At 38.7% G+C, this 21,744-nt stretch overlaps 1 protein-coding gene across 3 annotated transcripts in view; it reads right to left on the bottom strand.

Annotated features, from left to right (window-relative positions):
* Nucleotides 1–2,119: 2,119 nt before the first annotated feature.
* The window catches only part of CCDC186 (coiled-coil domain containing 186), a 36,365-nt gene continuing 16,740 nt past the window's right edge, over nt 2,120–21,744 (bottom strand). For all 3 annotated transcript variants that reach the window (XM_009635890.2, XM_035891501.1, XM_035891502.1), the window contains exons 3-16: nt 20,058–20,184; nt 17,506–17,634; nt 16,323–16,535; nt 14,748–14,867; nt 14,087–14,191; nt 13,645–13,743; nt 12,820–12,906; nt 11,870–12,012; nt 8,878–9,133; nt 8,032–8,221; nt 6,835–6,915; nt 5,583–5,793; nt 4,302–4,521; nt 2,120–3,590 (exon numbers count right to left, since the gene is read on the bottom strand). In XM_009635890.2, the coding sequence (XP_009634185.1) occupies nt 3,507–3,590; nt 4,302–4,521; nt 5,583–5,793; nt 6,835–6,915; nt 8,032–8,221; nt 8,878–9,133; nt 11,870–12,012; nt 12,820–12,906; nt 13,645–13,743; nt 14,087–14,191; nt 14,748–14,867; nt 16,323–16,535; nt 17,506–17,634; nt 20,058–20,184 (2,065 nt within the window). In that variant the 3' untranslated portion in view covers nt 2,120–3,506. The remainder of the gene's footprint in view (nt 3,591–4,301; nt 4,522–5,582; nt 5,794–6,834; nt 6,916–8,031; nt 8,222–8,877; nt 9,134–11,869; nt 12,013–12,819; nt 12,907–13,644; nt 13,744–14,086; nt 14,192–14,747; nt 14,868–16,322; nt 16,536–17,505; nt 17,635–20,057; nt 20,185–21,744) is intronic.

Below are 21,744 nucleotides of genomic sequence, written 5' to 3'. Positions count from 1 at the left end.
CAACAGGTTCCAGGTCCTTCTGGAGACACGGTAAATCTGATTTCTAGTGCCACCTACTGCTGGTATTTACCATCACAGTTGTTCCCATCGACAGCGGGAAGGGCCTTGCTTTCTGAACCCTTTCCTAAATTCGGGTCTCTGCAGCACGCAGGCACTCAGCTTTACACTCGATTCAGTGGAAGCCAGAGATCTGATTTTTTGAAATTTTCTTTAGTTATGAACCAAAATACTGTAATGAAAAATATTTCAAGGAGAGTAACTTCAGTTTTAGTAGCTGGAGATACTGCAGGTGTTGCCAACAAGTGAAGATGATGATAACATATCTGAGGAACAAATCGATCTCCACTGGAGACTAAAACTAAAAATATTGCACAAGCCTATGTGGCAGAAAGCCAGCGATTTCTATAGCACAAAATGGTATTCTTCCATTCAGAGGGCCTGGCTTTAGCTAGCGACAGTGCTGGATTTCACAGAGGGTGGGAAAAGCATCGGCAGCTTTCCTGTAGGGCCTCTAACAACATCTGGATGTGCGATGTTTGAATTAAAAGACCACCCTGAGTATTTAAAGAAACAGATGTTTAAGCCTGTAGGACACAACTAGCTACAAGCTTGGGATTTTCAGAAGCAGCCTACGGCGATTACATGTCTAATGGACACTGAATTTCCATGACAGGTATGTAGCTAACTGCTCCAGGCTGCCTTCCAAATTAGTTTATCAGTTTCTCTCTAAAGTTCAGTTTATCCGAGGACAGTTTTCAGTCTCAGGTTCATAACATGAAAAGTTTCCAAAGCAAGGGCAAGTGAAACGCGATTGCTACACAAGCCTTGCACCCGCTCTGCACCAGCCGGTGCTCACCTGTGTGCACCACCCCACAGGAACACACCTTTTCACAAAAGTGTTCTTGTTACGTGCCCCAACAATGCTGCTCTCCTGATAATCCACCCCACGGAAACAACAGGCAGGCAGCTTGCCAGCAACATTTTTACAGCTAGTACACCACTGCCTCTCAGGAATGAGCAACATCGTTAAGTAAAGTTGCTGGCTGACCCTGTCGTGTATTCATCCCATTCTGGGAATGAAATTTCCATCTCACCAGGTGTGTTTAAAATAATGCCTGCAGAAGACAACTTTGGTCCATGAAAATACCGTGCACAGTAAATGATGTGATATTTTGGCTGCTTTGTGTGTCTCCATAACCAAGAAAAAAGTCTGAAAAGTTACTAGTGCTACAGAGAGGAAGCAGGATTTCCAGCAGGGCAGGAGGACAGCTAACTAGGTTTCTCAAATAACTTAAAAGGAGAAACAATCATGCCAAAAAGAAATAAGAATTTCCACAATGTCATTGCACTTACTCCATCTGCACCACACCTCTCCTTCATTCACATTGTACACCTGGAGAACATACATTAAATGATTACAATATTAACATGGTATCTAAAATACTGGAGTCATTCAGCTGAATGCCTGAAAACATCCAGAGATCTGGTACATTAAAGCATGGAAACACAAACATACAAGAGCTAAGCTATGTGCGCTAAGCTATGTTTTGACATGCAAATTGTTCCAAATACTTTCTTTCAGCAGAAGGTCTAGTGCCTGGAAGCTGGTGACAAATCTGTTTCAGCAGAGCCAGGTATTTTCACATCACTTCGCAGTAAAGCAGAGGTAGTCCCATGACTGGACTGGTCCAAATTCCCTAGCACTCCAGACAACCATTGCTCTCAGGAATTAGAAAAATATATGTATAAAACCCCACCCAGATTAAAGGCTCAGTTCCTACAATGCTTGGCCAGGTTTTAAATAATTTGCTTCCACCCTCCCCCTTTCTAAAGGAATCCTTTGACACTGAAAGGACCTGCCATCCAAGGCTCCTGAAGCTCTCTGAACCACAAATCAGGCCTTGATCCTGCCAGGACTTTCAGAGATGCCCATCTTTAAAGTAAAAAGGAAATCTCACCGTCTTGAATCAAACTACTCAAACCAACTCAGGCCCTTTTGCTCAATCTGGTTCATTACAAAGCCCAAGTGACTCAGTGGCACCTGAAAATGGAGTACATACCCCTAAGTCACCTAGATGCTTTGATACCTTATCCCCCTGTGGGCTGCTGGATTCAGGCTTTCTGATTAAAATAGCTAAAGCATTGCTATTGTAAATGTACATTGAATCTTTTTGCATGATAATAGGAAGTTCAAGTATTTAATAAAAACCTGAAAGTATATATTTACACTGTGATCTCATCAATTCGTTTTGGTCAAAGGGCAATAAATACAGAAATCTATGCATTTACTGCTGGAATAGATATATTTCAGGACATGTAAATTACCTATCCTGGAATTAAAATGTGAACATGATGTTGTGAATAACCAGAACCTTGTCACCTTGATCATCATCTTCCATCACCCTTTCAGCCACTGAAGGACTAAGTAACAGTTCTCAGTTCATGCCATTTTGACCAACTAATTCTTCACAACAGTAAAATTAAGGAGTCGCACAGATTTCTGTGCCACTTTCACAGTCCAACCAATAGATTAAAATCCCATTTAGCTATATTTCCCATTTCTTACTATTACTTTCCCTGGCTGGTCTAGCCACAGTTAATGAAAAAACTTAGTTAGCTTCCATTTGTTTTTGAAAACAGATTTTCTGATCATCTGAAAACAGATGTAATCACGATGTCTACCTGTACATAGGTAATGATGGGCAGTTACAACTCCTACTTTTAAAATGCTGTTAGTTATGCAGAAGGCCGGAGACCTTTATTAACCAGTCATCTGACACCAGACTTCCTTAGATCCGTATGTCTGAAGGTCAAGGGTTTACAGGATTTGTTGAATTGACGTTTGTTTCAATTACACATACTCAACAACCAAATCAGAAAGCTTCTTAATGCCTTAGTTTTACTGTTGTGTCACTTCTGTTGAATAAAGAAACCAACCAGGTGAATGTTAACCTAAAGCGGAAAAATACGCAATATCATGGCCACCACTTAAACCCCAAAATTTTCTGACAAAGCATTTTTCCATGTGTATGTCAAAAACGCTTAATCAACCTAAGTATCAGAAATAATATGCAAGAAAGGAAATTATGTCTGAAAGCCCAGTAGCACTGGATATGTTCAACAGCAACTAAGACATAATTGGTTTTATTTTTTTCAAGCTCCATCATTAAGAGGCTGATTAATTATACAGTGCAGAAATTAAAATCTCACTGCAAGTCAATCAAAACATAGTATGCACTGCGAAGCATCTGTGTGTCATTTCAAATAAAAGTTTTAGATAAACGTAGTGTGTAGTAAAAGTCAGCAACACCTCAGGCTGGTACTGGGTAGACAGAACCACGTCGATGCCAAACCCTGGAGATCTCACGCGAGTAAGCCTGTATATGCAAACTACCAGATGCTTGTGCTGGCAGGCAATCAAATTTCAGGAAAAATGTAAAAAACCAGTGGCCTGTAGCACCTGCCTTTTTTGCATCTTCATGTTGGTTATTCCATAAAAGTTTTAGTTATGTCTGCTTTATTCTCTGTTCCAGTTCATGCTTGTGTTTAATAAGCCGTTCTATTTCTGTTCCTAGAGTTTGAAGATTTTCCTTTGGGGGGGAGGGGAAATAAAAAGGATACGGGATAAGTTAAAAAGGGAAAATGAGTCAATCAGCACAAAATGCACTAATAAGTTAAAATTACTGTTTATGTCAGCAGGTTGATACTTTCAAGTATCCAGAACAAGCGCAAATGATTAGACAAGAGTTGGAGAAAAACCAAGCTAATTTCAATAAAGGATGCAGAGCTCTCAGTAAGACTTTTTTTGCAGTTACTAATATTCTACAGGCTGTCTAGAAAGTATAGCATTCAAGAGGAATGATAATTACAGGAAGAGATCTCCAACTTCTGCAGAACACTGCAGTCCATCTGGCAGCCTGCACATCATTTTCCAGCCTGCCATCTTCCCCTTGCAGCAGACATGGGTAGTCAATAGCTCAGGAGGGTTCCCAAGCTACTGGTTACAGGGCCAGGCATGGAGAACCCATGCCCCTGGCTCCACGTGACTGGCAAAGAGGATGGAGAGGCCCTTCCCCACTGAATGCACAGGCAGCCCAGAATTTATTTCAAGCAGCCACCCATTAGTGCAGCACACAAAACAGAGGTTCAGCGTGGATTGTGTTACAGAACTCTGATTACACCAATGCTATCAGCATCACCAATTCACAACGAGCTGACTCCCGAAAAGCCTCCTCCTTTTAACAGCAGGCAGTTATCTCGGAACCACAAGAATGTGTTGAAGAACTGGCATAGCTACTCACCTTCAGTGTAATATTTTTCAATAATGTATCTTCTAACACAGCCTGCAGCTTCCTGTTTATCTCTAAGGAGAGTTCCAACGTGAGACCAGTATCTGCGGGATGAGATGTATACAGCGATGCCATAATCCCACCCCGCCTACTCAAGTGTACTTTGTTGAAGTCAGAGGCCTCTGATGACAGTGTTCCAGCTTCTTCCCGCAAAATGTAACTCTGAATAATTCTGGAGGGGGGGAAAAAAATTTAAAAAACATTATAGCATTACAATGCAGTGAAAAGTCAGACGTTGAAGTAACTTCAGATTCCTGACATAAGAGTAATTTTATTTTAAAGCAGTACTCTATTACTGAAAAGGCAGTGAAAATCAACTCCTGCAATTTCTAGGTCAGAGGAGAACCTGGGATACCACAGGTGCTATAGCAGATACTGGTAAGCTGAGTCACTTCAAGGCACAAGGTTTACATATTTAGAAGTATTTTGAAAAAGTAATATTGCTACAGGAGTAAAAAAGGTACTTAAAAAAATGCCTGTCTGTTTTTCTTTGCTGAAAGACTCCAGACAGGGAATCTTAAGCTTTCTACAGATGAGACAAAAATTACAAAGATCTCTGCTCAAGAGTCTTCACAAGCTGTGATCATGTTCTGTGAAATCGTACCAGATGGGAATAAATGTATAGGTTCGTTAAACAAGGACTATACTGAACAGACAACTGTACTTTACAGAGGAAGGTATATGCCACAATCTCTTCCCCTCCTAACTGAAACTCCAGATATCACTCTGTAAGATGAGATTTCCATTTAAGCGGAATCTTGTCTCACACATTAAATACTGACCACCTTTGGCTCAGATACACTGTTTGTTTGATATGCTTGCCAGAATACCATCTGGAATTATGCACAGTCTCCTTCCAAAACAAACACTTACAATCAGCACCCTTTTAAGCACATGAAGAGAATAGATGCTTCTGTTAGCCAGTGGCAGCAGTCCACCTCAAATCAGCCACCTGGTGACCATTTTACTACCAAAAAACACTTGCACCATTCTATTCCTCCTGAAAAATTTTAGTGGCAAACAACTCAGCAATTACTGTAACGGTTGGGGAAAGATATGGAGGAAAAAAAACCCAAGACTAATCCCACCTTTGAGATCTACTGTCACAGCAGTGTTTTTATTGTTTAACACATTTTCATTTAGACAATTACTTGTCTTACATAAAATCCAGAATACTTGCCTAGTGCACCAGCTCAGTGCCAAAAAACTGTACGAAAAGAACTCAGAACATACTTTGTTTTCTTCCTGATTTCCTCCACCAGTTGTTTAATGTGATCCTCCATAAACTCCATCTTTTCATTTTTTCGAGCATGTGCCTTCTGTAGCTTTAGTATTCTTTCAACCAAGACAGACTTGTCCACCTCTGGGAAGCTATCCACCGCTACCGAAGATCCAGTATTCTCAGGTGACCGATCCTCGTTGCTGCTGCGCGCATTGAGGGACCCTGCCAATACATCCATTTTTGTAAAAGCTCTTTTTGCTTTTATACCAGGTAAAACATCTCCACTGGTGCAGTGCGCGCATTCATTACATTTCAGTAGCTTAGGACATTTTCTTCTGAACATCAGTTTCCCTTCTATGTTGGTGGGGTTCTATATAAACAATGGTTATACCATTTCAATGATACATGCTGAAGCAGCAGGGTAGTCCCCTAGCATGGGCACAGTTCCTTTAGTATAAGTCTGCTTGCTTCAGTAATGCTTATTCCTGCGTAAGTACCTTCACATTCATTCGTATTACTTTGTACCAGACGGAGGCAATGTTTAACATAGCTGTCTTGGAGTCCACTAAAATTATGCTATGAAAAACGTGTACAGACTGACAAAAGCCCTATGTATAAACACTCTGCAGCACTGATCACTTGGAGCTTGAACTATTTTCTTTCTGTTCTTCTCTCTAAGTATTTATCTCTCTTATACAGTGAGATTACAGGACACTGACAGAACTAACCAAACTTAAAACCCAAAGACATTTAGGAAGAAAACAGATGTTGTTTTCAGTGCTAAAAGATAACTACTTTACTTCTAACTGGATAGAAAGTAATGAATTGTTCACAAATACAGAGGTGCCTCCAAACATGCTAATTGATTTATCATTTACACAGTTGCAACTGTCAATAGTGCAATTAAACAATGTTGGAAGCCACTGCTGGTGTCTGTTTTGCCTCTGGCAGCGTTTAAGGGGTCCTCTATAAACTGGAGTTCTCTGAGCTTCCTTCAAACATAAAAGCAACAAAATAAAAAAGGTAGGCATTTATAAAGAACCAAAATACATAAATATTAAACTTCAATCTCATAATAAGCACCAACAACTGCATTCAGCTGAGTGCATTTTGGTGAGGCTATTTTGTCAGCTTTAACAGGAGGCTGCCCACACACTGCATACGCACAAATCACAGAAAGAGCAAGGGCTCACGGCAGCACACCACGGCAACCTTATTAAGATCGAATGATTGTTTTGGCAGCCCCGCTATTTGCTATATTACCTGATGAACTGGAACGGCTCCCCATGCTGCTGACTTCTTTGTCATAATTACCGTTTTCCATCTGATCCAATTTCCTCCGTGCTAAAAGTATAATAAAATTATGGTTACCAACAGGAGATTAAAACCCTAAAATCATAGTGTTACGCAGCATACAAAAACTCTAATCCTCTCTGACCTGCACTAATTTAACATGGCTTGACAACCAAAAGATAATGGTAGGAACTAAAAATCTTAGGGAACCCTCCCCCCACCCCAAACAAAAGACTCCCCCTTCTCTCCCTGCCCCCAACCATGAAGCACGTGGATGCCACATCCACCAAGATCCCTACACCCTACAGTAGTTGCCAGCTAAAGGGGGTAATGTCATACAGAGCATTAACTGGGAACAGTAAGACTTAAATCTGATTTCCCTTTTGATTAGGATTGCCATGCAAATAACTACTGAACAACAGAATGGCAACTCAGTTCCGGGATCTCATAACTGTATCACTACTGGGAGCTGAGCATAGTTCTTGTACCAGAAGCACCACTCATTCAGCAGGGAGCAAGAGGGAAAGTGCACAGCTGTGCATATATATACAGAGAGAGACATGGAACTTGTCTTGCACAATGCCAGTAGGACCTCTTCTTTCAAATGCATTTCAGATTGGATTACATTCAAATCGATTTGCGTTCAGAGCATATGTATTATTGGGTATTTAATGATTTCTGTTTGTTGACAAAATTAGTCACCAGTCTCTCCATCTCCATCTTTAAAACCAGAAGCATTCTGTTTAATACACTAAAAAATAACTGTCACCAGCAATTCCTGATACAGTCAGCAACTACAAAACTTCTAGCAACTTTTGAACATACTCCTACGCAGACCAGGATCCATATATACCCACAGGGACGTTTCACTAGTCACATACATGATAACAAAGACCAAGCTCTTTCAAAATAGATCTTTCATTTTATATCTAAATACAATTTTTGAAATAGGTTTAAGACTGAAAATTGACACCAGGTCCTGTTTCCTGTAACTGCAGTTTCCCCAAGACCTAACTTGCTCGTTCACTCTGTCTTTAGGGACACGGAGAGCTTGAAGGGCTATGTTCAAACAGTGGGCGTACGCAGACAGGACCCTAGTCTCTACCAGATGCTGTGGAAGGGGCTTACAGACAGGTCTGACTCATTATATCTGAAAATAATTTCAACCTAGCTGAAGTTGTTTTGTGAGATCTTTCAGGTTTGCTGCATGCTTGCGTTTCTGGGTAGCCAGTTCATCTTTCAGTTCATCCACATGGGTCTTCAGCGCCGTTAGCTCTTTCTGCTCTGAAGCTAGCTGAGCCTGTAGGGTCTCAACCTCTAGCTTTCGCTGATCCTCCTCCTTCTGCAACTTGGTGGCCTGAAATTGTAGTTTTATTTTCAGTCATATACAAAAATATTCCAGCCTAACCATACTGCATAATAAACAGCCCTAACTCTGCACTTTTACTTTTCACCTACAAATCATTCATATTTTACGTTTATTATTTAGGCTAAACACTACCACTGCAAATGCATATGCAGCACAGTGCAACACTGCAGTAAGTCTCACGAACTATCTCCAAAATATCTACAGGATACAGTAGAGCACCATGCAGAGGTGTACAGTGCAGTCACATCACCTTCCGTGACACAAAGTTTATTAAAAGTTACATTTATCTCACAGTACAAACAGGAACTTCGAAACAGTTGACAGTAATAATTTCACAGGCAAATTGCAACCTTTTTGATTGTTTCAATGACAAGCTGCACAGAGAACAACTCTGTATTTCCAGAAAAACAGAAAGAGCAACATAATAACACGCCCTCAATCCAGCACAGTGTGCCTCAGTATTTCTTTCCCCTTAGAACCATGAGGTGTTCATATCCCACTCCTATTATTCTATCGAACTGGGAAGCCCACCAAGAAATTGCAGTCAGGTAAGTAAAGAGACAAGGTGGAATTCATGTGCCACATCTTTACCAGCATCAGACATCTTACTAGTGCAAAAAAACCAAGCTGCACACTGTACTCACCAGATCATCTTTAGTCTGATGAACACATTCCAGCTGATTCTGCAGCTCTCTTTCGCTGTAAGAAAGCTTATCCAACTGGCTCTGTAAGGAATTGTTTTCAGACTGAAGCTGTGCATTCTTACTGGTTAATTTTTCAGTGAATATCAATAGCTCAGATTCTCTTTTCCGACTACCTTCAATGTCCTTCTGGAGATCAGCAATCAGAGAATTGAAACCATCTACTTCTTCCTTTAAAGCACTGATTTCTTGTTCATCTCTGCCAAAACAGTTGTATCTTATTAGGGATAAGCTGAGCTTTAAGACATGAAACTGTACTGAAATAAAAGCATTCAGGTCAAGACCAAATAAGGCAGAACAACAAATTAATGACCCTGGGGCATCTGTTAGTCACTGCATGGTTTTAAATGTCAAGGGAGTTTGCAGATTCCATTTCATGGCATGCTGCAGTGCGAGGTATCTGTATCCCACAGAAGGACATGCAGCCATTAGCTTCCTCAAGGAAGACCATCTCTCTGTATTCAACTCCATGAGTATAGGGTATAAACAAAACCCTCAAAAACAGATACTGTAGGTAAGGGACAGGTCTGCAAATCCAACAAAGGTGGTCATTCTGTAAAAGGACTTGTCTTTAAGAGATGGGGAAATACTCCGATTCTGAGCTTCTCCAGGACAGCAGAACAGTGACTTCTGAAACATCCCTCTCCAAGCGGTGCAGCTAAAAACGTCCTCCTCATTTGCTCTTGCAATATTATTTCATTAGTTCTTCAATCACAGGATTTTCTACACCTTTCTAAAACCTTACGTTCCAACATCAGCAGAAAAACCCTCACCTCTTTCTCACAGGGAGTGTGTATATTTAAATTTAAAAATAAAATTAAAGTTACAGAGCAAAGGCACACATCTCTTAATTTCCTGTCAGGCAGTGCAGTTACCAGGAGGCTCAATTCACTTTAAACCAACAACCCCATACAGAAACGTTTCTTCAAGCAGAGGTGAGGCTCAGGCAATCCAAATCATTAATCGTTCTGAAAATGAACTATAATTTTGTAAAACTAAGTATCTGAATTCTACTAAACTCCATTACTCTAAGTTACATGCTTCCAGCTACCAAAATGAGGAGCTCATGTGGTGAATGATAACAGAAGTTAGCTTGCGGAGCACTACCAAAGGATATCATCAAATGTATTGTGCCCTGCCTTTTACAGTCTTTTTTAAGGCTAATTCCACCTGTCAGAAGACTTAAGACTGAACAACTACAGCACTGATTTTTTTTTTTCAGCCATTTATGCTGCAAGATATCTCACCTATAGCTCCCATTTAAAACCTATGCCAGAAAGCTATGCTTCTATTTTACATTTCCAAATAAGTTGTTTCATTATGATAGCAGAAATCTGTAGTTAACAGTCAGGGTTGAACCAGCCAAAATTAAGTGTTTAGACCATCCTAAAAGAGACCTCTAGCTTATCGCTGAAGTTCTCCAATGAAGGAGAGCAGGCAACACCGGAGGTAATCAGTATCCAAGTTCAGCCATAAAATTCTTCCCAGCATTCAACCTAAAATCATCTTTCCTACAAAACTCCGTATTTTTATCCTTCCTCCAGTGAACAAGGATAGCTGAAAATTCCCTTTGTAATAGCCTTTTATAGATTTAAGGACATCTCCCTTCCATCTTCTCTTCCTGTGTTAAAGGAACCTGCCTCCTCTCTTCTTTTCTCATCACGAAAACAGGTAAGATTTTGTATTTTGTGTGAATGAAGATGAAATTCCTTCCATTTGCTTCCAGGAAAATGAAAGGCAGTAAGCTTATTTATTCTACACAATTATAAGAAAAACAGAGGTCAAGATTCCAGGATTTCTCTTTCATAGATGATAATGGGAATTTACTGGTCTAAGTTTTAAATCTCTGGTTGAGATTCCACAACTTTATCAAACATTCTAAGGGGTACTGGAAACATGTTAAAGTCAGAGAAGTAAAAGACAATATGAAAACTGATGTATGGATAGTAAGTGTTGTATGGGAAGGATACTTAAAAAAAAGTTTGATCCAAATTGAATAGGAATAAGAGACATATTTAAGCATGTCTCAATTACAGAGAGGAAAAGATACTGGAAAAACACATTTGTAGTTTCACACTGTGATCAGTCATTTTAATTCATTTGGCAAGATCCCCAGTGAAAAATAAGTGTTATTGATTGAAGCGCAAGCTTTGGTTGTCTCTAACAGATTGCAATTTCCCTAGAAAGGCTGATGACACGGTGCCAATACAGCTGACCAGCAGACAGCAAATGGAAAATGCTTCATTCTCTAAACCCTGAGGAAGGCATATAATCACCAAAATATTTTTCAATGATAAATAAGAACCATTTAAAAGCACAGGAGGGACACATGGGTGGTGCTGCTTATCCTCCATATGTACCCTATAGAAACATGACTATGCTCAGATACTTCATGAGTATCCACAAGCCCAACTCTTCTCCAAGATTATTTCCCTCACATTCTTAAATGAGCAAACTTTGACAAAGAATGAATTCCAGTCCACTAGAAATACACATGCTCTCTACTATCTGAATGTAGCATCTGTCAAATATATAAAATTGATTTTGTTAAATACTTTCATTCAACCATCACAATTTTGAAGCAATCTATCTTTCCAGTTCAGTTGCTTTTCCCCAATCTTTCAATGAAATAAGCACTGGGGCAGACACCTAGAAGACATAACTTCCTACAGAGTATGCCAGAAAGCAAACACTTCTTATTCCAGTAATGAAAGATGTGAGAATTAGATTTATCAGTCTCAATCCCTTCGTCTTATAAAGTGGTCTCCAGTACTAGCAATATTGATTTAGATTAGACAAACACTTAAATTAGGACAAGGAATCTTTAAATAACAATACATTTTAAAGCATCGATAATTTCAATTAAAAAAAAAATCCCAAACTTTCCATATCCCAGATAATCTTTTACATCATTCTTAAAAGTGCATAGCTGTACCTCTGATGCTGATCCTGCAGACGATCTACAGTTTTGACTTTGTCCAGTAAATTCTGAATTTCAGCCTTTTGTCTATTAATGATTTCTTTGTACTTGGATAACTCATCTTCTGTTCTTAAACGCTCATCCTCTAGACACTTTACCTAAATAGACAAAAAAAAAAAAAAAAAAAAATCAGAAACTATTTATTCTCCCAAACTTCAGGGCTGAATTATTCTGATCGAATGTCTAGACCGCTGTACAAAACTCCTGTGTTATTTTTTGGTGATTCCAAGTAGCTTAGAACAATATCCCAAATATTTCAGATCAAATACAGTCAGAAAAATAAACAGATAAAAAATGCAAAAAAAATGAAGTTCAACAAGCATGATTAACATCAGTACTGTCCAAAGACTTAAAACTTATCAGTCTAATGGACCAGGAGCCAAAGACATCATCTTTCCCCAGTTACCAAGCCAAGTCCTTATTATGCCCTCCTCCCTTTTTCTAAGGTCCTACTGAGCTAAAACCCTGCTCTGGATAGAGGGACTGGCACACTAATCTACAGACTGTTCAGAAGTTATGGATAGCATACATGCCTTACCAGAGGTCACATGTATGACCTCTACAAAACTAGCTTCACATGTAGGAAAAAGTTTACAAGTATTTTTCATTTTCCAAAGTTACTAAACTTACAAGATGTTTACTAAAATGTTTCTTACAACTTTTCAGTCAAATGAGATACATACCATGAAACAAAATGTTGCTGTACTATGGATCAACTGATACTCCCTAAGCAAGGCTACCCAGAGTCACAGTTATGTATCCCTTCTAGACTTGTGCCAGCCAGTCTCTAGTCACACTGTTTATTCCAAAAGAAGTAAAAATACAATTAACAGATTGAATATAGTCTTGTTTCAAACCCCAATACTATGCCTTTAGCCCCACAATCCCAACACAACACACATTACCTTTGTTCTCAGTGTTCGGAGCTCATCCATGCCTTCTTTAAATGTTCTCTTCAAGTCTTCCAGTTCTTTTATTTTTGCATGATGCACCTTTTTAAAGAGTGAGAAACTCCTTGAGAAATCTGAATGTACAGTGGCATCTCCTGTGTTGTCAAAAAAATCTAGGCCAATGCAGGCCACCACAAAAGCTGAGAGGGCTTAAGGGAGAACAGGTAGCCCTAAAGGTTTGTTTTACTTACTCAAAAAGCAAAGCCTAAAAGCTTCTTTATTCTCAGAAGAACTGAGAACAAAAGTGAGATTACCCACTTTGGTTTTAGGTGTACAAATCTAAGCCACAACAGCCCCTGGGGAAAGTTCTAGGCAAAGTGAAGATGGGATATGCACATATGAGCTGTGAGTAGGTACCAAATCATTAGAGAATTTAGCCTTTGGACTAGCAAATCTCTACACAGAACACAGGCTGTTCCCTGGCTCTCCTTGCCATATAACCTGGCAAAATACTGGTCAGAGAAAGGCCTGCCTATCACCTGAATTTGTGCTCTAAATTATAGCAACATTCATGCTTATAAATGAAAGAGCTGTTATTTCATCCTTTTTATATTATCCCTCTCCCGTAACTTTGATTTTAAAAAGTGCATCCAAGGTAACAGCTGAAAACATCCTCTAAAAAGCAGGGCTAGATGCAGACACCCAGGCTGTAGGCCAGAAAGAAAAATGTTTGGCAAAAATTGTAAACAGCTTAAAATAAAATTCTCAAAATTAAAAACTCAATGGCATTCTTAACTACTAAGCTGCCAACCGTGTTGTCTCCGCACACCACATATTTACCTCCAGGTGATCAGACTTCTCCTGAATTTGTTTCTCTAGTTCTCCTTTAGTTACTCGGAGTTTTGCATCCAATTCATTTGATTTAATTTCTTCTGACTCCTAAAAGGATCAAAGGCATGTAAGTATCGTTTCAGAGTTTTATGTTCCCCTTTCTGATTTTATGAGCATACAGACAGCTTTTCACATCACCGAGTCTCTTTTCTGTAGGTACATATCTAATAATTCTGAACATGCCAGGAAAAACACCCACACTGCATGCCTATCAAGACAAACATTTTCCCTTTTATTTAACAACATTCAAGTAAAGAAATCAGTGACTAGTCATCTCAGCTCTGTAGCTCATAGGATAATTCTTCTCTGCTACAGCTTAAGATAGAAAGGGAGGAAAAAAGATGACTCAGATGTCAAACACTAATTTCACCTCCTAAGAAAATGTGCCTACTTGATAGGTTTTTATCATTTCTTGACAGTTTTTCCTTATTTGGTCTGCTTCTTCTTTTGCTTCAGTTAATTTTGTCGTTGCATCTTTGAGGCGTTCTTTGGTTTCCTACAAAATCAGTAATAAATAATGGGTTAAACCTATTTATCTAACTTGAAAAAAGCATTTCTCATAATAAAAGTTTCCTATTTCAGTCTGGAAAGAACTAACAACAACAAAAAAATGCCCAGCATTTTTTTTTCCTCTTGGTCCATTCAACTATTACTTTATGCAATTTTGTTTGTTCCAACACTGAAAGTGCAACAAAAGGACCTCTTGGTTATGTGCCATGCATGTTTTCAGATGATAGATTTAACTCTATCACATAAAAACTAACTTAAGACAACAGTTAATTCATAAAAAAAACCCCAACAAACAAATTAAAAGTTGATCACCAGATTAAACAGGATCTCCCCCATACATCCTCCCTTCATATCTTTTCAACATTTCCATTTCCATAACAATATCTTTAAGAGCACTATTGTGACTTTTGCTGCAGATATTCAAATTAAACAAAAAACCACTTTAGAAACAGATTTTAGTACTATATAAAAAGTAAACAGGATAGCAACTACATTCCTCTGACTGCATTTTCATGTCATGGTAGCAGTAACACTTCACTAACCTTGTGTGAATCCATTTCTGTTTTCAATTTGTTCTGAGCCCATTTGACTTTGATAACGTGAGAATTGATTTCTTCTTTCAATTTTTCTATTTCTCTGTTGAGTCGAGTGGCTTCACCATCCTAAGAAGATTTCATAGATTTTATTTTATAGATTTCAATCATCCAGTGCTTCTACAACAAGACTCAAGTGTGAAGTCCTGCTCAAGTGTCAAACGCAGGGTGGTTTGTTTCTTTTTTTAGTGTGTGGATTTTGCAAAAGCTCACGGACTTGAGAGCGCTCAATAATGTTTTAACCCATAATCCAGACAAATAAAGTATCAGTGTTCTGGTTTGAATAACAAGGTAAGGCTGCATTACTGTTAATATATGCCACATATCTGTTAAAAGGCAAAACGGAGTCTAGAGTTCTGACCTAAAATAACTATCTCCTGGGTAAGCTGCACAGCCCTTCTTTATGGCAAAAGAATGAGGAAACACAGGGTCAAAATGGTAAGGTCATATATTATGCAAGGCTACAGAGAAAAACTGCTGCACCAATGGAGCGGTATTACCAACTATACAGGTGCAGACTAGTGTGAGCACTGACAGCAAAATGTACGCAAGTCAAATCCCTACCCTGTAAGTCAGTCTCAAGAAGGGATGTTAACAGAAGCACACTACTGGCGTAACCTTCTGTACCACTATCCACAAAGCACTGCATTAAGCCAAATTTCCAATCTGTTTCTGAAATAATAGGTCCATCTTACTAAAAGAAGTTTAAAGCAGCACCGTATGAGGGCAGTACAATTCCTGTAAGGCTGTAGTGTAATCCTCAGGAGTTATAGATAGTATGTTGAGTTTTGTTTAGGAAACCTGAAGTCATGCTGCCACTTCCTGTTCATGTGAAAGAGGACACAGAGGTGATTTTTTTATTTCAGAAGCATAATTTTTAGGGCTTTAAGATGTATTTTTCTGACTGTTTTGTGCATAGTACAATTGCTCAGAAGAGGCACAAATCAAAGTTTGAACCCCATTAATTTATCAAGTTTGGGATCTTTCACGTGAAATAAACTGTGAAGCGCAAAGACCTGGACAATTTTAAGAGGCTTTTAGAGCCCCTTATGGGCTTCTAAAAAATGGCAAATTTTTGGAATCCGGCCTGAAAAATGCTATTGCTTTAGTACCAATTTATAGTACTACAAGGAGAGAAAATACAGAGCGAAAACCCAGAAAAATGCCAAAAAAAGACTGCAGTAATATAATGCCATTACAGCCTTTCAAAAAGAATCCAAACAAGCTAGAAATTCCATCGAAATCGGGCATCTGCAACAAGCAGTCTTTTCGATTTTGTCAAAAAAACCCCTAATGTTTCACAAAGTAATATTCAGGGAAATATTAAAAGGAACTTCAAATAGATGACAATGAGAACTCAGTAACTTCTTCCCCTTCACTTGAAGGAAAGGGGTTTTCTCAGCTATACAGCAAAACCAAATGAGAACAGGTTTCTTTCACCAGATACAATAGCAAACAAGTGATAAGGTTGTTCTGATAGTACTTTTAAACATTCACTCAAGTCATACAGCATACTTAGAGCACCTTAGTTTCATAGAGCTGGTGCAATCTTCCTTTTTCCTGAGAAAGTTGTTTGATTTTATTAGTATGCTTTTCAATTTCTTTGTTTGCATCTCTCACTCTTCTCTCAAGTATCTCCTTTTCCTTTCGGAGGTCAAGTGACTCCTTCTCCCCTCGGACATATTTCATCACCATCGTTTCCTTTTCATGGCGTGCTTCTTCACATTTCTTGTTTGCCTTGAAAAATATTAAAATAGAATTAATCAACCTTGTATTTCATAATTAGCAGTTACAAGACACCATTGGGTATTTTCAGTATTGCAGTGTAGTAGCGTAACAAAGTAGGACTCAAAAGCTCCAGTTTTGCAAAGACTAACATTAGATCCCACTTAAGTACTGGAATTACTCATACTTCTAACAGTAAATACACATCTAAGCAGCTGCAGCTTCACACCTAAACATCTCAAATGAGTTATCAATACATTAGTAATTTGGAATGTAATTTGTTGTTTCAGAAGGAAAGAAGTCTATTTGGTAAGTTTTAGTAAAAAAATAATTTTGCAAATACCCAGTACTAGTCCTCTATCTTCCCTCGTCCACATGCCAACTGCACAATCATTATCCAGTGGCTTATTTTGCAGATGGCTTATTTTCAGTGGCTTACTTTTACAAATTCACCCCACCCCAGCACTAACAAATTCTGCTTCAAATAAAAAAAAAGCTGAACTTCAGAATTTATACAATAGAGACAGTACTTGGCAAAATACGATACTAAGAAGAAGAAAAAGAAGAAAAAAAAAAAATCATCTCAGCTCTCACTAATACCTGAGACAAAGTAACAGCTTTGTGCTGGAGTTGAGAAGAATACTACTTTTGTGACAGCCTATCTGAAAAAAGCCACTGCCAACTTTTATCTCCTTCTGAACCAAGATCAGCTCAGAGTCAAGGAAAATGAGATTTCCTCGGGGGCTGAATTCCATACATATCAACATACACATTAAAAAGTTATCAAGCACTCTAGAATATTAACAGCAATTCGAAATTCACTGATGCCAGTTATCAAAAATGCATATATAACCACATGCTAGTAGTTCCAGTTTTGGAAAATTTTGCCTTACCTAGTGATCTAACAACCTAGGCTGCACGTTTCCTACAAGAACCAAGTTTGTTCATAAGATGTTCAATAATTAAAGGTTTTCCATATTACCTGTTCCATTCGAAAGGCCATCTCTTTATGCAATTGCTGAATAGCATTTTTGGCCGCTGCATCTTGAGTTAAAAGTTTGTCTTTACTAGCTTTCACTTCTTTATTAAGCTCTTCCATTCTTGCTTCCAGCTAAAAGACAACATTATGATATAATTATAGGGAAAATAAGACTTTGATCATGTTCTGTAGAGGCAGAATCTTTTCGCACAGAATTAGATGCTTCAACAGATATTTACCTGTATTGTACACTTGTCAAGCTGCAACTATCCATATGAACATCTAGCTCTGCGTTACACTACAAGCATGAGAAGTGTCAATTCTCATATTCAGTGAGACTGAAGATGCACGGTATCAAGTAAAACACAAGACACAGTAATTTACTACACAAAAAATTAGATTGACAGCAAATGCTGAGATGCCAGAGCAGAGCTGGCTGCTCTCTGAAGTTGTTTCACCTTCCACTCTTTTGTTGCTATATCCCTGTGCCATATCCTCCACTGTGCCAGCAAAGCAGTCATGCATCCATACTGAACTCAACTGGGAATTATTCATTGAAAAATAACTCAGTAAAATAAAGAGGTGCTTAGTCATTGTGCTGGCACTTGTCTTAGCTGCCTGGTGAACCAAGTCAGAGACCTGATCCAGCTGAAGAATAATTACCAGTGTTCAGCTGGAACACTTCCCAGAGCGCGTTCACGGCACAGTCATGCAAGTTCAGTAAAAGCAGCAGCAGCACTAGGGCATGAGCAAGCAGTGGCTACAGAAGCTGAAATGCTGCCCAAAAGTTGTTCAGACTGTGCCTTAACGACTATCCTCTTGTTCCAGGGGAAAGCCAATTCACCAATGCTAGTTTTGTTTCATTTGGGCTTGGGGTGTGTGGATGGTGTGTAAAAAAGTACTAGACCTCAGGGTCTGTATCTTACATTTTTGTGGAATTCCAAACTGCTTCATGAAAGGCAAAAACCACCTAAAATGCTTCTGTTACCACACAATTAATTGATCACACCCTCCTCAGCTTTGCAGATGAATCATTGCCCAATAAAAACTTTACACATACAAACATGCATGTACAGTTTGCTTGCAGTTGTGAACGCAGCCAAGCTTTCACTGACTTGAAAGCTACCAGAAAACACTGATTTAGACGTTATAACATTGAAACACATCGCTAATGAAAAAAACTCAAGTGTTTCACTGCAATGTATATTACTTACAAGTCCAGGTGCTACCCAATTACAACATGAAAATATTACACTCCAAACCAGTATTTTCTGAAATCACCTGAAAGCATGTAGTATCACAGATCCTTCTTATCTGCCCAGAAAGCAACAGTAACTCCCTCACAAATATTTTTTTTTTTTCAGAATGGGATAAAGCAATTGCTGTATAATAGAGCTTCATGAAATCATACAGTGCTATCACGGAAATACAGACAAGAGAACGAGTAAGCTGCTTATACTGATTTGTTCAGACATATGCAATTCCAATTTGTAGCTTAGAAATAAGACTTTTCAATTCCATTTTCAATCACATCATGGACTTTCAAAGATTCTTTGAAATCAACCAAAGACAAAGTTTCTACCTACATCAATACATTCCTCTGGACCACCACAAGCCTGCCACACTGCTTTGAGAACAGATTTCTGTGTGACGCAGACACTAACAGAGAAACCTGACAACTAGGGTAGTATCACCAATACTTTGGCAAACAGAAATGAGTAATTTAAACACTACCTCTTGCCAGATTTCTGAGCTGTAATTGGTTTATAAAGCTAGGCCAACCAACTGAGGGAACACTAGCAGATCTCGTGACAGCCAAGCAATGACACCTGATGCGGTATCTTTTCTTCCCACACTAAAACTGGCCTACACCATTGCACACTGTTCCTCTTTGGCCTGTCATGGTTCTAACAATTCACTGCGGAAATGCCAGTATATAGTAACCAGTAATAACAAAATAATGTGCAAGACCACAGTTAATATGCGCTGCTCTTTACACACGTTCCACATATTGTTAACATTTACAAGTAACTACGCATCCATTCACTTCTATTAGCAGATGCAGTAGTTAACAACAGAAGATAAAGATGACAAATTAAAAGAAATTGGGCTTGAAAAAACACTTTATGTCTACATAGGAGAAATAAATCACCCTATCGGGATGAAAGACTGAACTTTTCTTTTTTTGTAAAAAGGTCTAGGAGACCTTCAACAACTGGTGTCTCCAGCAGGAAGCCAAGGTACACATAACCTACCCACCAAGGCAACCCATAAAACGGGAACTCTCGACTTGAGAGAGATTTCCAGATATGGAACACTTAAGTGATCTGAATCTAGGAAGTCAGTTTATCCAAAGATACTAAGAACTTTTAGCCAATGAATACTATTTCTTGGAATGGAAGAGCAGATTTATCCTCTTAAAAAGCTTAGGATAATAAGCACAGGCATTCCTTCCTTCGCCTCCATGCTACCAAGGACATCTTGTTAAACAGTGGCAATAGTGAGATTGTACATAGGTGAGATACTAACCAGCACTTCTGTTTTGTTATCTGTACCTGTTTAATAATGTTGAGGTGCTGCTTTTCTGTTTCTGTTCGTTTCTTTAATTCATCTTTTAAGTTGTCCTTTTCTGAGCAAATTTCCAAAATAAGTTCCTGATGTTTTTTATTTTCTTTAATCAATCTGTAAAGAAAAAAAAACTTAGTTAAGTGCACGATACTTCAGTACTGGGGTTTTCATTTGTTTGTTTTTAATTTTGAGATATATGGGTTTTCCTCTTTGATCTGCAAATTGTATTGGGAGTTACAGCCAGGAACACTAAGGAAATCCACGAAAGCTTTACAAAACCAAAACAGAAGCATGTTGTCCATGTGAAACTTAGCTCCAAACCAGCAAGCAGCATCTTCCTTGTGAGCAAATAGCTTCTTTCCATCATTTTGGGGTTGTTACTGTCCATGATGAAGTGAGACATTTGGTACCTCTATGCAACTACAGAACTGCAAATGTTATCAATTTTAAGGTACTTGTTAAGACAAGTAACTTCCAGTCAGATAGCTCCACCAGTCAGACCCCTGAAAATGCAGGTACTGTGCTCATTTCGTGGATGGCCCAGAGCAGCCCTTGAAGTTCACAGCCTGGTAAGAAATGGAACCCTGATTTCCTAAGTAGGTATGTAACTACAACAGCGTCCATGCTCATACTCCTTATAAAGTTCAAATTTTTAGCAATAGTTTGCTCCTTTGCAGCTCAGCTGTTTGAAGCCTGAGTTGAAGCTGACACGTATTTAGTTTGACCTTCTAGCACAACAGAAGATAGTCACACATAAAACTCAGAAGATACATTGATAGAACTGCTGAATAAACAGATTCTCAAACGTATTTAAATGCTTAAAGATACAGTTAGATGGAGGATATTTTACGCCACTAATTGCATGAATTTGTGACAGGCATGCACTAACCTGAACAAGAGATTTAAATAACCCTTTACACATATTGTTTCATCTTTAGCTCCCCTCCCTTGAAAAAAAAAAATAAATAAATCTCTAAACAAATTAGGCTTCTAAATTGCAAGGAATTTAAAACCATCAGTGAAAAAGAGTTTAGCATTTCTGAACTGTCTTTTAATCTATTAATTAATATTCCAGGATTACAAATTCTTAATTCACACAATTGCTGCTCACCGATATAGCTTAAATCTGATCACAGCAGACAACTGGGCTATTTCCAGGACAACGTTACGAGAAATTCTACTGATCATAAACTAAGGGACAAAATCAACTCAACCCAGAATGCCCTTTGGACCAAACATAAAACATTCCACAGCAGTTTTATACTCTTGAGGTCAGCCCCCAGGATCAAAAGGGTGCGGCTGGGATAGCCACTAGCAAAAAAAAAAAAAAACCAAAAACACACCACCAAAAAACCCCATGACATGTTTATAGAAAAAAAAATATATTTATACAAACATTTGTCTCAATAAGAAAATAATTGGTCCACGGCTGAAAACACTGACCTGCCTCTGAGTTGACCGTAAACAAGTAAAATCCAAATAACTTGTTCACTTACAATCTCCTGGAATTACAACCATCTACACACCCAGCACTTCAGATTCCCACTCCTCCTCCTCTGCAATTACTGAATGTCTAACTGTACATTCCCAAGCTTTGCTATCATCAACCGACTTTCCTCACATTTACAATTTCTGTCGGAGATTAACTGCTGAGCTGCAAGTGAATACTTTCCC

This window comes from Egretta garzetta, unplaced genomic scaffold (assembly GCF_000687185.1).
Source record: "Egretta garzetta isolate BGI_Z169 unplaced genomic scaffold, ASM68718v1 scaffold273, whole genome shotgun sequence".
Taxonomy (NCBI): Eukaryota; Metazoa; Chordata; class Aves; order Pelecaniformes; family Ardeidae; genus Egretta; species Egretta garzetta.
This window is presented reverse-complemented; position numbering and strand designations above follow the sequence as displayed.